The sequence below is a fragment of the Leptodactylus fuscus genome, chromosome 3, assembly GCF_031893055.1.
Source record: "Leptodactylus fuscus isolate aLepFus1 chromosome 3, aLepFus1.hap2, whole genome shotgun sequence".
NCBI lineage: Eukaryota > Metazoa > Chordata > Amphibia > Anura > Leptodactylidae > Leptodactylus > Leptodactylus fuscus.
In genome coordinates, this window is record NC_134267.1 from 142,083,809 (window position 1) to 142,095,371 (window position 11,563).

Here is an 11,563-nt window from a genome sequence, read left to right on the forward strand (position 1 = left end):
CACAGCTCCTGCATCGCGTATGTATTCAGCTCATTGGCGGACGGACGCCGATGAGCTGAAATTGTGACAGGCAAGTGCCGGGGGGCCCCCAGAGGCTCTGTGGGCCCCGGCACTTGCCCGACTATGCCGTGCGCTGACGCCGGCCCTGCTAGGTTCACACCTACACCGCTTGGGGACCCGAAGAACAGAAAGCTAATCCACTTAAAAAGCAGTTATCTAACTGCAGAACTTTTGTCTCCACATTCTTAAAGGGGAGCGAAGAACGGAAACCCCCGGCGGATATCAGGTGTAGGTGTGAATCTAGCCTTACTCTGTCACCTACCATTGACCACAAGAATGTAAATGACTGTAAAAAAAAATATTTATTGTATCACTAAAATATAACATATTGATCACCAAATTACAATTCTTCATCTCCATCCTCTCCCGTAAGCTTTGTAAGCTCTGCCTTATCCCCAACTAGTTGGTAACTATCTCTTCCTAATCTGTTCCCCCAGCGTCTATGTACAATAAGAGTTATCCAAAACATTACACCCATGAGTCCTGCATCCAGTGCTAGATGCCAACAGTAAAAGGTGGTAAGAAACATGAGATTCGCAGGGTCTCCTGATGCCCAAGCATGACCTGTTGGTGGTTTATATAAGATAAAGGCAGCATGAAGCAACCATGTCCCCTGTATATTCACTAGCCAGGCTTTAGCAAACCAGAGTTTACGATGGTTTGGTTGCCAGATTTCCACAATCATTATCAGTGCAGTCAAAGCAGTAGTGAGCAGGAGGAGATGGTGAACTTGGACTTCCACTTCTTCTTTTCCATGACCATGGAACTTAAGGAGCAGAGTTGTAATAGAAAAAGCAGCAGTCACTCCAACATGTTCAAGCAATGGACAACGTTTCTGGAGCAATGACTGACTCACAATATCCAATAACCCACTTAGACAGAAGTACCCATACATAGTAGCATGTTGCCATTCACTTGGGTGTTGAAAGTGATATTCAGGATCATCCGATCGGAAAAAACGTAATTTCTGAACTCCTGGAGGAAAGAAAAACTCTGCTAAAACAGCCATCAAGCCATAAATCAGCTTCATTATTGCTTCTATTGGCAATGTCTTCCAGAATTTTTTTTTCGTGTTGTCACGAGGACCATATTGAAGCCGACATCCATTTAGTACCATCCAGGAGTAGCGTAAAGTATACAGTATACCAAAGGATAAAAATGCTAGTCCAGGAGAAATATGTCCAATAAAAGTTCCCATTGTGAAATTATAAAAGATACCACTGTGCAGAAGAAAATGAGTCACAACGTTTCTCAGCGCCTCAGTTCCTCAATGTGGAGAGTCATTCACTTATAGGTTAGGGAAGGGTTAAATGTAAAGAATGGGATATTCCTCAGAAAGAATGTGAATCTGCAAGTGCAAGAAGTCACAAAGTCATTGGAGTTCAAGTGTTTGAACGTGACACGGCAGACACAGGGCATACACTTCCCTAAAAGAAAGTCAAATCAATGTCCTAGAACCCACCTGGCATCCGCAATGTGATACCCCCGCCAATAAATACGGTGTTTCTGTATCAATGTTCTTATCTGCCTTTTTGTTATTGCTATTTCTCGGTGATTCCTTTGATGGACAGCAGTTTCTCTGTAACAAGTCCTTGGTTTATCACAGTTTCTATGTCTTAGCAGCAATCTTCAGTCTTGAGCAGACAAGTAAAGTATGTTGTTGAGCTTGAGAGGTATACAGCAGCCTATTCCAGTGCACTAAGGTGGCCAGGTGATGTGCAAGCATCTTAGTGACAGAACGTTGCAGAGCATAAGGATTATGCACAGCCATCGTCATATGGACACACCTCACAAGGTGGTACTAATTCTGTCATAGTGACACAGAAGGGTGTGTGATGGACACAGGATTGAAAAATACAAAGAGAACTGGTGACATTAAATCCGGAACGGAAAATCAAACAGGTTAAAAACAGGAAAGGCATAAAGCTTTAATAAGGAGGAATAAACAAGATAAACCAGGGCTTACTGCATGTAGTAAAGATGTCCATACCTATCAATTCTGTATGATTTAGGATATAAGCTGCATTATAAATTAAACCAGACAAGCACGTAGGTTAGCACAGAAAACCAGTTAAGCGGACAGCTCTCTCACATGACTCTCCTATACACATGCACACTTGGCTTGAATGCACCTGTCATGTGTAGTGAAGTGGATTATTATTAACATAGAATAACACATAATTAAAATAGAACTTTTTATCCAGAAAAGTAAACAAAAAAGAATAAAAGTTCTCCAATAAATAGCCGATGTACTAGATCACCTTGTAATGCCTCCTCATTAAACAACAAGAAAAGGTCTAAGGCAATAAAACGCTGCGGGAAAAACCAAGGCAGAAACGCATCACGGTTCTTCCTGTAGCGCTTTAAACAGAAATTTTGCAGAGTTTACCTCTGCAGACTTTCTGTAACAATTATATCTATGGGGAAACTGCCAGCGTTTCTGTAGGTATAATTGACAAGTGTGGCTGCACGGCAGTTTTTATGCAAAGTGGGTATGGGACTCATTGGAATCCCATCCACTTTGCCCGTACTGTAGAACACCATGATTTTTCCTGATGTGTTTCCATTGTGGGCAAATCGAGGCATTTCCATCCCGTGGGGGCCAGGTCTCACTGGGATATCCACAGCATAAGGAATCTTGAAGGTACTAACACTGAGCATACTATTCCTTCTCTCGACAACCCGTCAATCACCACACCCAGCATAGCCCTTAACTGCAGGCTGACTTTTACACCCCATGACTCTTTTTCCCGCTCATGGAAAAAAGAAGCGAGATGCCCTACCTTGCCGCGGATTCCGTGGCTGAATCCGCCATAGCATGAGACTCTCTCACGACTAAGCCCTTTCATTTGGGCCTAATCCGGAGCGGATTGCCGTGACTTGATGCTGGTGCACTGCATTGGCATCCAGTCGCTGGAGGCATTTTTTGGAGCTGGATTCTGAGGTAACTTCCCACATCAAAATCTGGTCCAAAAAAGGGCACACTCCTTTCAGTACATGACAATATCCTGCTGGCCTTATGCCCGGTTCATACATGCTGATGTGTTCCGTTTGTAAGAGTCCGCATGAGGACCCCTACGGACGGAACACAAGCGCAACTGCAATCGCTGTGAAGTTCAAGTACACGGGCCCCATAGACTATAATGGGTTCCGTGGGCTTGCCGCGCACTGCATCGCACACAACGTTCGTGCGGGCCCGTGTGCTTGAACTGCAAAGCGCTTGCAGTTGCGCTTGTGTTCCCTCTATAGAGGTCTTCATGCAGACGGAACACATCAGCATGTGTGAACCAGCCCTTAGAAGCAGCTGAGTGACATCGCATGCTGTAATTTAATCTACGATCTACAGGTACTTCCAGGTCCTTCTCCACCAGTGACTCTACAAGCATTACTCTCCCCAGGACATATGTTGCATGCAGATTATTATTACCTAGATCAGGGGTAGGCAACCTTCAGCATTCCAGCTGTTGTACATCTACAACTCCCAGCATGTATACTTGCTCTGCTGGTCTTGGAACAACCATGGAAGTGAGTGAAGCATGTTGGGAGATGTAGTATCACAGCAGCTGGAGTGCCAAAGGTTTCTGACCCCTGACCTAGATACATAACTTTACATTTTTCACTTTGAACCTCACTTGCCATGTGGATGCCCATACACTCAGTCTGTCCAAGTTTGCTTGTAACTTACATACATTCTCCATGAAGTGTACTGTACTACATAGCTTGGTGTCATCTGCAAAGATAGAGACAGTGCTATTAATCCCGTCTTCTATATTATTAATAAATCAGTTAAATAAACGTGGACTCAGCATTACACCACTTATAACAAAGGGCCAGTCTGAGCTGCAGTCATTGACCACAACTCTCTGGATATGATTCTTTAAAGTGGCTCTATCATTGGGAAAAGTCATTTTTAACTAAGCACATACTTACATAGCCTTTAGAAAAGCTACTCCACACATACCTTTGGTTTGTTAATCCCCTCAGTCATTTTTGAATGAGCCCATTTTTATTCATATGCTAATAAGCCTCCAGTGAGCACAGGAAGTTCTCAGCGAGCACTGTCTGCTGTGTGTGTATGAGAGTAGGGAGATGAGTCAGCAGCAACAGCCTGTGCTGTACACACAGCAGAGAGTTCTTGCTGAGACTTCTGGTGCTTGCTGGAGGATAATTAGCATATGAATAAAGACTGGCTCATTCAAAAAGCCTTTCTAAAGGCTGCATGTATGTGCTTAGTTAAAAATGACTTTCTCCAATGATAGAGCCCCCCACCCCTTTTTTTTTAAAAAAAAACTCTTGATTTTTATTGAGATTTTCAACATAATATCAAAGAAACAAATACAGAGGCAACAGCCAAAATAGTAAAAGTAATCAATACAAACCACCAAGAGCCCCTTTAACCCCTTCCTGCTGGAAGAATTTTTTTTTGACTCCCCACCTTCCAAACCCCATAACTTTTTTAACTTTCCATTCACAAAGCTATTCGAAGACTTAAGTGTTTGCAGGACAAATTGTTCTTCATAGTAGTACCATTAATTATTCTATGCAATGCACTTGGAAGCTGGAAAAAAAATCAGAATGGAGAATTGGAATTGGGAATGGAATTGGAGAAAAAGTACATTTGTGCGACTTTCTTACAGGCTTCGCTTTTACAGTGTTCACTCTGCAGCCACAATGACGTGTCACTTACTGTATATTCCATGTTTCGGTACAATTTTGGGGCTACCAAATTGATATAGTTTTATTTACATTTTAACCCCTTAACAAAAATCCAAAACTTTGCAAAAAACTTTTTTTTTCTTAAAGTCGCCATATTCTGATACTCATAACGTTTTATATTTCCATTTACAGGGATGCATATAGCATTTTTTTATGCAGAGCTGGGTTTACATTTTACTTATACCATTTTGGGAATGTCTATTGCTTTTATCACATTTTATTCACATTTTCAACAGAGGCAAAACAGCAAAAAAACATCAGTTCAGCACGGTTGGTCTTGGAAATCACAGCGTGTCCACTGTGTGTATTTTTCCGCAAAGTGGGGATGGGATTTGCTAGAATCCCATCCACTTTGTTGTGACTGTAAAACACTTTTTTTTTCCGAGGAGTTTAAGTCATGTGAGGCCTCAGCTTTAAAGTCACTTTCATGCCATTTTTTATATATATGCACACTCCATCTCCCTTCCTTCTAGCCCTGTTTTTGTGAAAGAGTAAAACCCCACATATTAATAGCCCAATCATGTGAGGAATCTCAGCCACCCCAACTAGGGCCTCAAGCTCCCCCCAATTTGCTCAACTTCTGATATTGGTGAACATAAACTCACTAACCATCCAAGTTCACATATCATTACCAGAAATATGCATTCTTGAAGGTTTATGGCCAGAGTCATCTACACTGTTTGGTAGCAAGAAATGGATCTCCGCAGAAACTGTTCTAATCCCTCCACCACTACAGCCTGTCCAGGGGCGGATCAAGGGCCGAGCGAGCCGGGCAACCGCTCGGGGCCCCGCGCTTAGCGGGGCCCCGCGGCCCGGCCCTAACAAAATGGTCCCGGTCAGCTCGGCATAGTCGGGCAAGTGCCGGGGCCCACAGAGCCTCTGAGGGCCCCCCGGCATTTGCCTGTCACAATTTCAGCTCATCGGCGTCCGTCCGCCGATGAGCTGAATACATACGCGATGCAGGAGCTGTGAGCTCAGCTCCTGCTTTAAAGCTCCGGCCCGGCTTGCGTGTGTAGGCGCGATGACGTCATCACATCGCGCCTACACACGCAAGCCGGGCCGGAGCTAAGGTCACAGCTCCTGCTTTAATCATGTATGTGACTGGAGAGAGGAGCGTCGGGGGAACGATGGAAGGTGAGTGATAGAAGGTGAGTGTAAGTGTTTGTTTTGTATTAAATATTAAGGTGGAACATAATGAAGGGGGCCCATGAAACTGGGGGGCAAATGAAGGGGAGGGGGGAACGGCATGACACTGGGGAAGATGAAGGGGTGGGGAGAGAACGGCATGAAACTGGGGACAGAGATGGAGGGGGCCCAATGAAACTGGGGGGCAAATGAAGGGGAGGGGGGGAACGGCATGACACTGGGGAAGATGAAGGGGGTGGGGAGAGAACGGCATGAAACTGGGGACAGAGATGGAGGGGGCCCAATGAAACTGGGGGGCAAATGAAGGGGAGGGGGGAACGGCATGACACTGGGGAAGATGAAGGGGGTGGGGAGAGAACGGCATGAAACTGGGGGCAGAGATGGAGGGGGCCCAATGAAACTGGGGGGCAAATGAAGGGGAGGGGGGAACGGCATGACACTGGGGACAGAGATGGAGGGGGCCCAATGAAACTGGGGGGCAAATGAAGGGGAGGGTGGAACGGCATGACACTGGGGAAGATGAAGGGGGTGGGGAGAGAACGGCATGAAACTGGGGACAGAGATGGAGGGGGCCCAATGAAACTGGGGGGCAAATGAAGGGGAGGGGGGAACGGCATGACACGGGACAGAGATGGAGGGGGCCCAATGAAACTGGGGGGCAAATGAAGGGGAGGGGGGAACGGCATGACACTGGGGCAGAGACGGGGGACATTAAACTGTGGGCAGATGAAGGGGGAGAACGTGATGAAACTGGGGACAGAGATGGAGGGGGGGACATGAAACTGGGGGCAGAGGAAGGGTGTATATGAAACTGGGGGAGAGATGGAGGGGGGACATATAATTTACGGGTGACTGTAGGAGGATTATACTGTGTGGAATCACATGAAAAATGAATGAGAATGGGCGGAGTCAACATAAAAGTGGGCTGGGCCTAATTTGCTGCGGCGCGCTGCGCGTAGGGCCCCGCCAAAGTCAATTGCCCAGGGCCCCGCAAACCCTGGATCCGCCACTGAGCCTGTCTCCTCTTGGAACTATCTGAGCTCCTCTCTCACTGGAAGTTTAAATGCTCTGCACGCCCCCACTAGAATTCTATCCTTCAGCACAGCAGGCCCCCCTTCCATTCAGGTGCAAGTCACCTGTGGCATACTGCAAGAACAGCTCAAAGTACACCCACAGATTCAGGATTTATAAAGGAAGGGACACAAGAATTAAACTCCCAGAATGCCCCCCAATCCTAGGTGTTAGTGGAAAAATAGAGTGGAATGTTCTGCACCCATTGCTGGACCACAGTTATCACCTATTTGTGGATAACTTCTACACCAGCATCCCACTCCACAGGTGCCTAAGTTCCAAAGGAACTTCAGCTTTTGGAATAGTGCAGAGAAATCAGAGAGGCTTTCCTTAGACAAATATAGCACAGCCCCTCCTGGTAACAGCAGGACCCCTGTCCCTCTATGTGGTACCAATACCCTTACCCCCAAACCAGATTACAACCTGGAATACAATAGGTACATGGAAAGGCATGCAATTCCAAATTGTCAACAAATTAATTTTTTCAGAATTAAAGACAAAATCTATCGACTAAATTTTACCTTTGACAAAGTACAATGTGTCATTGCAAAAACAAACAAATTTCAGAATCACTTTGATAAATGTATGCTTGTCATAGTTATTACCACACAGAGTGATGTCAAATTTGAAAAACGACCAAGATTATTAGCGGAATGTGTAGATTGGTGTACAATAACAGATTAACAAATTTTGGGGTTATCCAGTTTAGAAAAAAAGATGTCTAATAACAATGTACAAATACGTGAAGGGACAGCACAAAGAGCTTTCTAATGATCTTTTTTACTTCTACACCAATGACCGTGACAAGGGGACATCCCCTTTGCCTAGAGAAGAGACATTTCACCAGCAACATAGAACTTAAGAGATAAATTTCTTTGCTGTAAGAGCAATGAGGTATGGAACTCACTGCCACGAAATGTGGTAATGATGGATTCATTGTGCAAATTCAGAGAGGGCCTGGTGCCTTTCTAGAGCACATAACCGAGTTATAAAGTTAAAAATTAAATGATACACAAACCAGCACATAAGTGGTATCACACTGGTAGAAACAACCTGCACTAAAAAGGGTAGTATGTCATTGGACACTGTAACACTGTATATAAAATTTATATATAATTTTGTTTTTTTTTGTTAATCTTGTCTCCCCCTAAAAATGGATTCAAAAGTTGAGTACAGATGAAAACTACAACTACAGATCATCCTGCAAAAGTATGACTCCACACAACTCGATCAATTGAAAAAATGTAAAAGCTACGGCTCTTAGAATACAGCATTGCTAAAACAATATATTTTATAAACGTGTCTTCATTTTGGAAAAGGGAGTGGAATGTAAAAACTACTCTACTAATTAGGCATCACTGTAATTGTACTAACTCACAGAATACAGTTAGGGAGCCGACAGGTAGTGTCCGCTCCTAGTGTCCCTTCAAAATCTCGCACGGACATTAGGAGCGGACACTAGCTGTGTCCGTGACACTTTTCCTTCATTTAAATGGCGATTGGGTGCGTTTTTTTGCACTCCGTGCCCTTCCTTCACTGTCCGCATGTAAAGATGTCCGACTTTTCAAGCGGACAGAAAAACCCGTCATGTAGGTTTTTTCTACATAGCCATGCCCTAAAGCCCGTAAGAAAGTCGCAGAAATGCATTTTTTCTTCAAATCCACCCCATTCTGAATTTTTTCCCAGTACATTCTACAGAATAATTAATGGGGGCATCATGAAGAAAAATTTGTCCCGCAAAAATTAAGACCTCATATGACTGGGAGCGGAGGAATAAAAAAGTTATGGGGTTTAGAAGGAGGGGAGTCAAAAACGAAAAACAAATCAAAAAATGCCATCGGTGGGAAAGGATTAAAGGGCTAAGAAACAAAACAATCATCTTCTGCAAAACATATTTCTAAAATAATTGGCTAAAAGTCAGAAGTCGGCATGTTGATAGCAGAGATGGGTATTCTGTTTGTGTGAATACAGTTTCTTTATATAGTGGGCATGGTTACAACACGCTGCTTCTTTGTAATCACATACATGTATACTCTACTTCATAAAATCAGAGTTAATACTAAACTGAAGAATACACACTGAATGTTTGCATACCTTGTAGATTCTACACACATGGTTCTTTATAGGGTTTCTGTGTGTGAATTGAAGTACTTGCAAAACACATAAGAACAGTTTGTATTATACAAAGCTATTCTGTTTAATATTTAACCCCTCGGTGACATACATGCCTTATGTGGTAGGTGTGCTATACTACTGACACACAGCACTTACAGCCTCAAGTGATGACAGCATAGATCATGGCTGTTTAGCTTCAACTGTAACTGTGCTTCTGACAAGGGGGCTGTCATCAGCACCACTAGTGCGTCATGGGGATGAACTTGATTGGTATGCAGAACCTGGCAAACCCAAGCAAGTGCCAAGGCCACAAGCTCCTGGGGGCCCACTCAGTGTGAGGAGACAAAAGTAATGCAGTCAGCAGCTGAGTCTTCATGCGGCAGTGCACCGGCATTCAGTCGCAGCATTCCGCTCCTGATTAGGCCTAAATGAATCAGCCTAAATCAGGAGAGAGTCTTGTGCCGCAGAATCCGTGGGAAGAAGAGGCATCTCTTCTTTTTCCCGCTATCGGGAAAAAATTTTTTTTTTTTAAATCGCTAGCGAGAAAAAAAACACGAGCAGCTCCAATTCAAATGAATGGGAGCCTTTTCTGCAGGTGGATTTTGAGGCGGATTCCACGTCAAAATCCGCCTGCAAAGGTGTCCACGCAGGCTGACAGCTCCCTCCCCCTTCCGTGTACATGTTCTGTCTTGTGTGTGCACACATGTTCGGTCTCTCTCTCAACATATAATTTATTTAGTTATATATCCACAAATATACATTGGTACACAGTTGTATATTTCCCTGCTCACCTACAGCAACAGGTTTTGCCATTTTTGGGTAGCCGCTCTTGCATTTCAATACAGGAGCCGGCCGACGGCCATTTTGGGGTAGCCGCTCTTGTAGTTCAATACAGTAGTTTAATGGTAGAATCCCTTTAAATTATGTAGTTATATTATATAGTGATTTGTAAACCGGAATGCAGAAACCATGGAAATGCTTTATAAAGTGGTGCTCGCACCCTATGATAATGGCATATCAGAACTATTGAAAAATAGAAACAGTACACACCCCCACAGTATAATAAGTGGGGGGCCAAGAGAAGTGACGAACATAAAAAATAATGTTACTCACCTTCCATGTGCCCTGCGGCGGCTCTCTTCTCTTCATCGCATCTCCCTGACGTCGGCAACTGCTGAAAGGGTCATAGGGCAAACGTTGCCGTCAGTATGCATAATGATGCCGGACGTGACCCCTAAAGTCCTATCAGCGGTCTCTTACATTAGGCAGAAGTGCCTGCAGAACACAGAGCAACTCCGGAGCACAGGGACGGTGAGTAACTTTTTGTTTTTCATCACCTCCCCTGAGGCTCCGCTTATTATACACTGTAGTCTGAAGAGATCCCAGAATATAATAATAGCGGTTTCATTACGGCCATGTTTGGTCCGATTGAAACAGTTCAGCGAGGACTCGGGCTGCCATCCTAGGGAAATAAGGCTCGCGTGCCACTCCTGATATGCGTACTGGGGGTTGCTGACCCCTATGATAGGCAATAGTCACACAGCATATGCACATGTTATGGTTGTGGGTAGTATTGCATAGTGGACACTGATTTTAATCCCAGTTATTGGAATTACATAGAACTCCTTGGAATGCAAGTGTGCCTATATGCAATATGGGCAGTTGCTTTTACCATCGTGATGTAATTTTTGATTTGTACAAGCAAAATACGTGGTTTTAATGTGCTTCACATGTATAAGTGGCACAGCCAAAACAAAAATGCGTAACAATTAGAGATGAGCGAATAGTAAAATGTTCGAGATTCGATACTCATTTCGAATAGCAGCTCAATATTCGACTATTCAATCAAATATCGAACCCCATTATAGTCTATGGGAGAAAATGCTTTGCTACAGGGGATCCCACCATTCGACTCAGGAGAGTCACTAAGTCCACTATCACACCCCAGGAAATGATGCCAACACCCTGAAAAGCAACTGGGACAGCAGGGGAAGCATGTCTGGGGGCATCAAGTACCTTTATTATGTCGAGATCCCCTGTCAGCTTGCGATATGCCGGAGCTGACTTTTTCGCATAGGAATGCATTGACCAGCGTTGATTGGCCAGTCTACGGGATTCGGCCAATCAACGCATGGGCTCTGCTATATCTCACTATAGAAATGCATTGACCAGCGTTGATTGGCCAGTGTACGGGCATTCGGCCAATCAAGGCTGCATTTTTCAGGCAGAAACTAGGCGGACCCCATTATAGTCTATACTAGGTTCACAGGTTTAGCAGGTAACAGCTTTTTTTGAATGGATTAGGCTTCTGTTCCTGGAGTCCTTCAAGCAGACTCTTGAACGGAAACTTGAACGCAGGTGTGAATCTAGTGTTACACATCTTTATGTTGGTATTCTATATTTTTGGTCAAGATCACAGCAAATTAACAAAAATAATTCCAATCTGAACAGTTGA

The 11,563-nt window shown here is 44.2% G+C and overlaps 1 protein-coding gene across 1 annotated transcript; it reads right to left on the minus strand.

The window, feature by feature from the left end:
* Positions 1 to 358: 358 nt before the first annotated feature.
* On the minus strand, positions 359 to 1,457 carry LOC142196696 (transmembrane epididymal protein 1A-like). Its single transcript, XM_075266675.1, has one exon. The coding sequence runs from the start codon at positions 1,256 to 1,258 to the stop codon at positions 401 to 403; it is 858 nt and encodes a 285-aa protein (XP_075122776.1). The 5' UTR covers positions 1,259 to 1,457; the 3' UTR covers positions 359 to 400.
* Between the last annotated feature and the right edge of the window lie 10,106 nt (positions 1,458 to 11,563).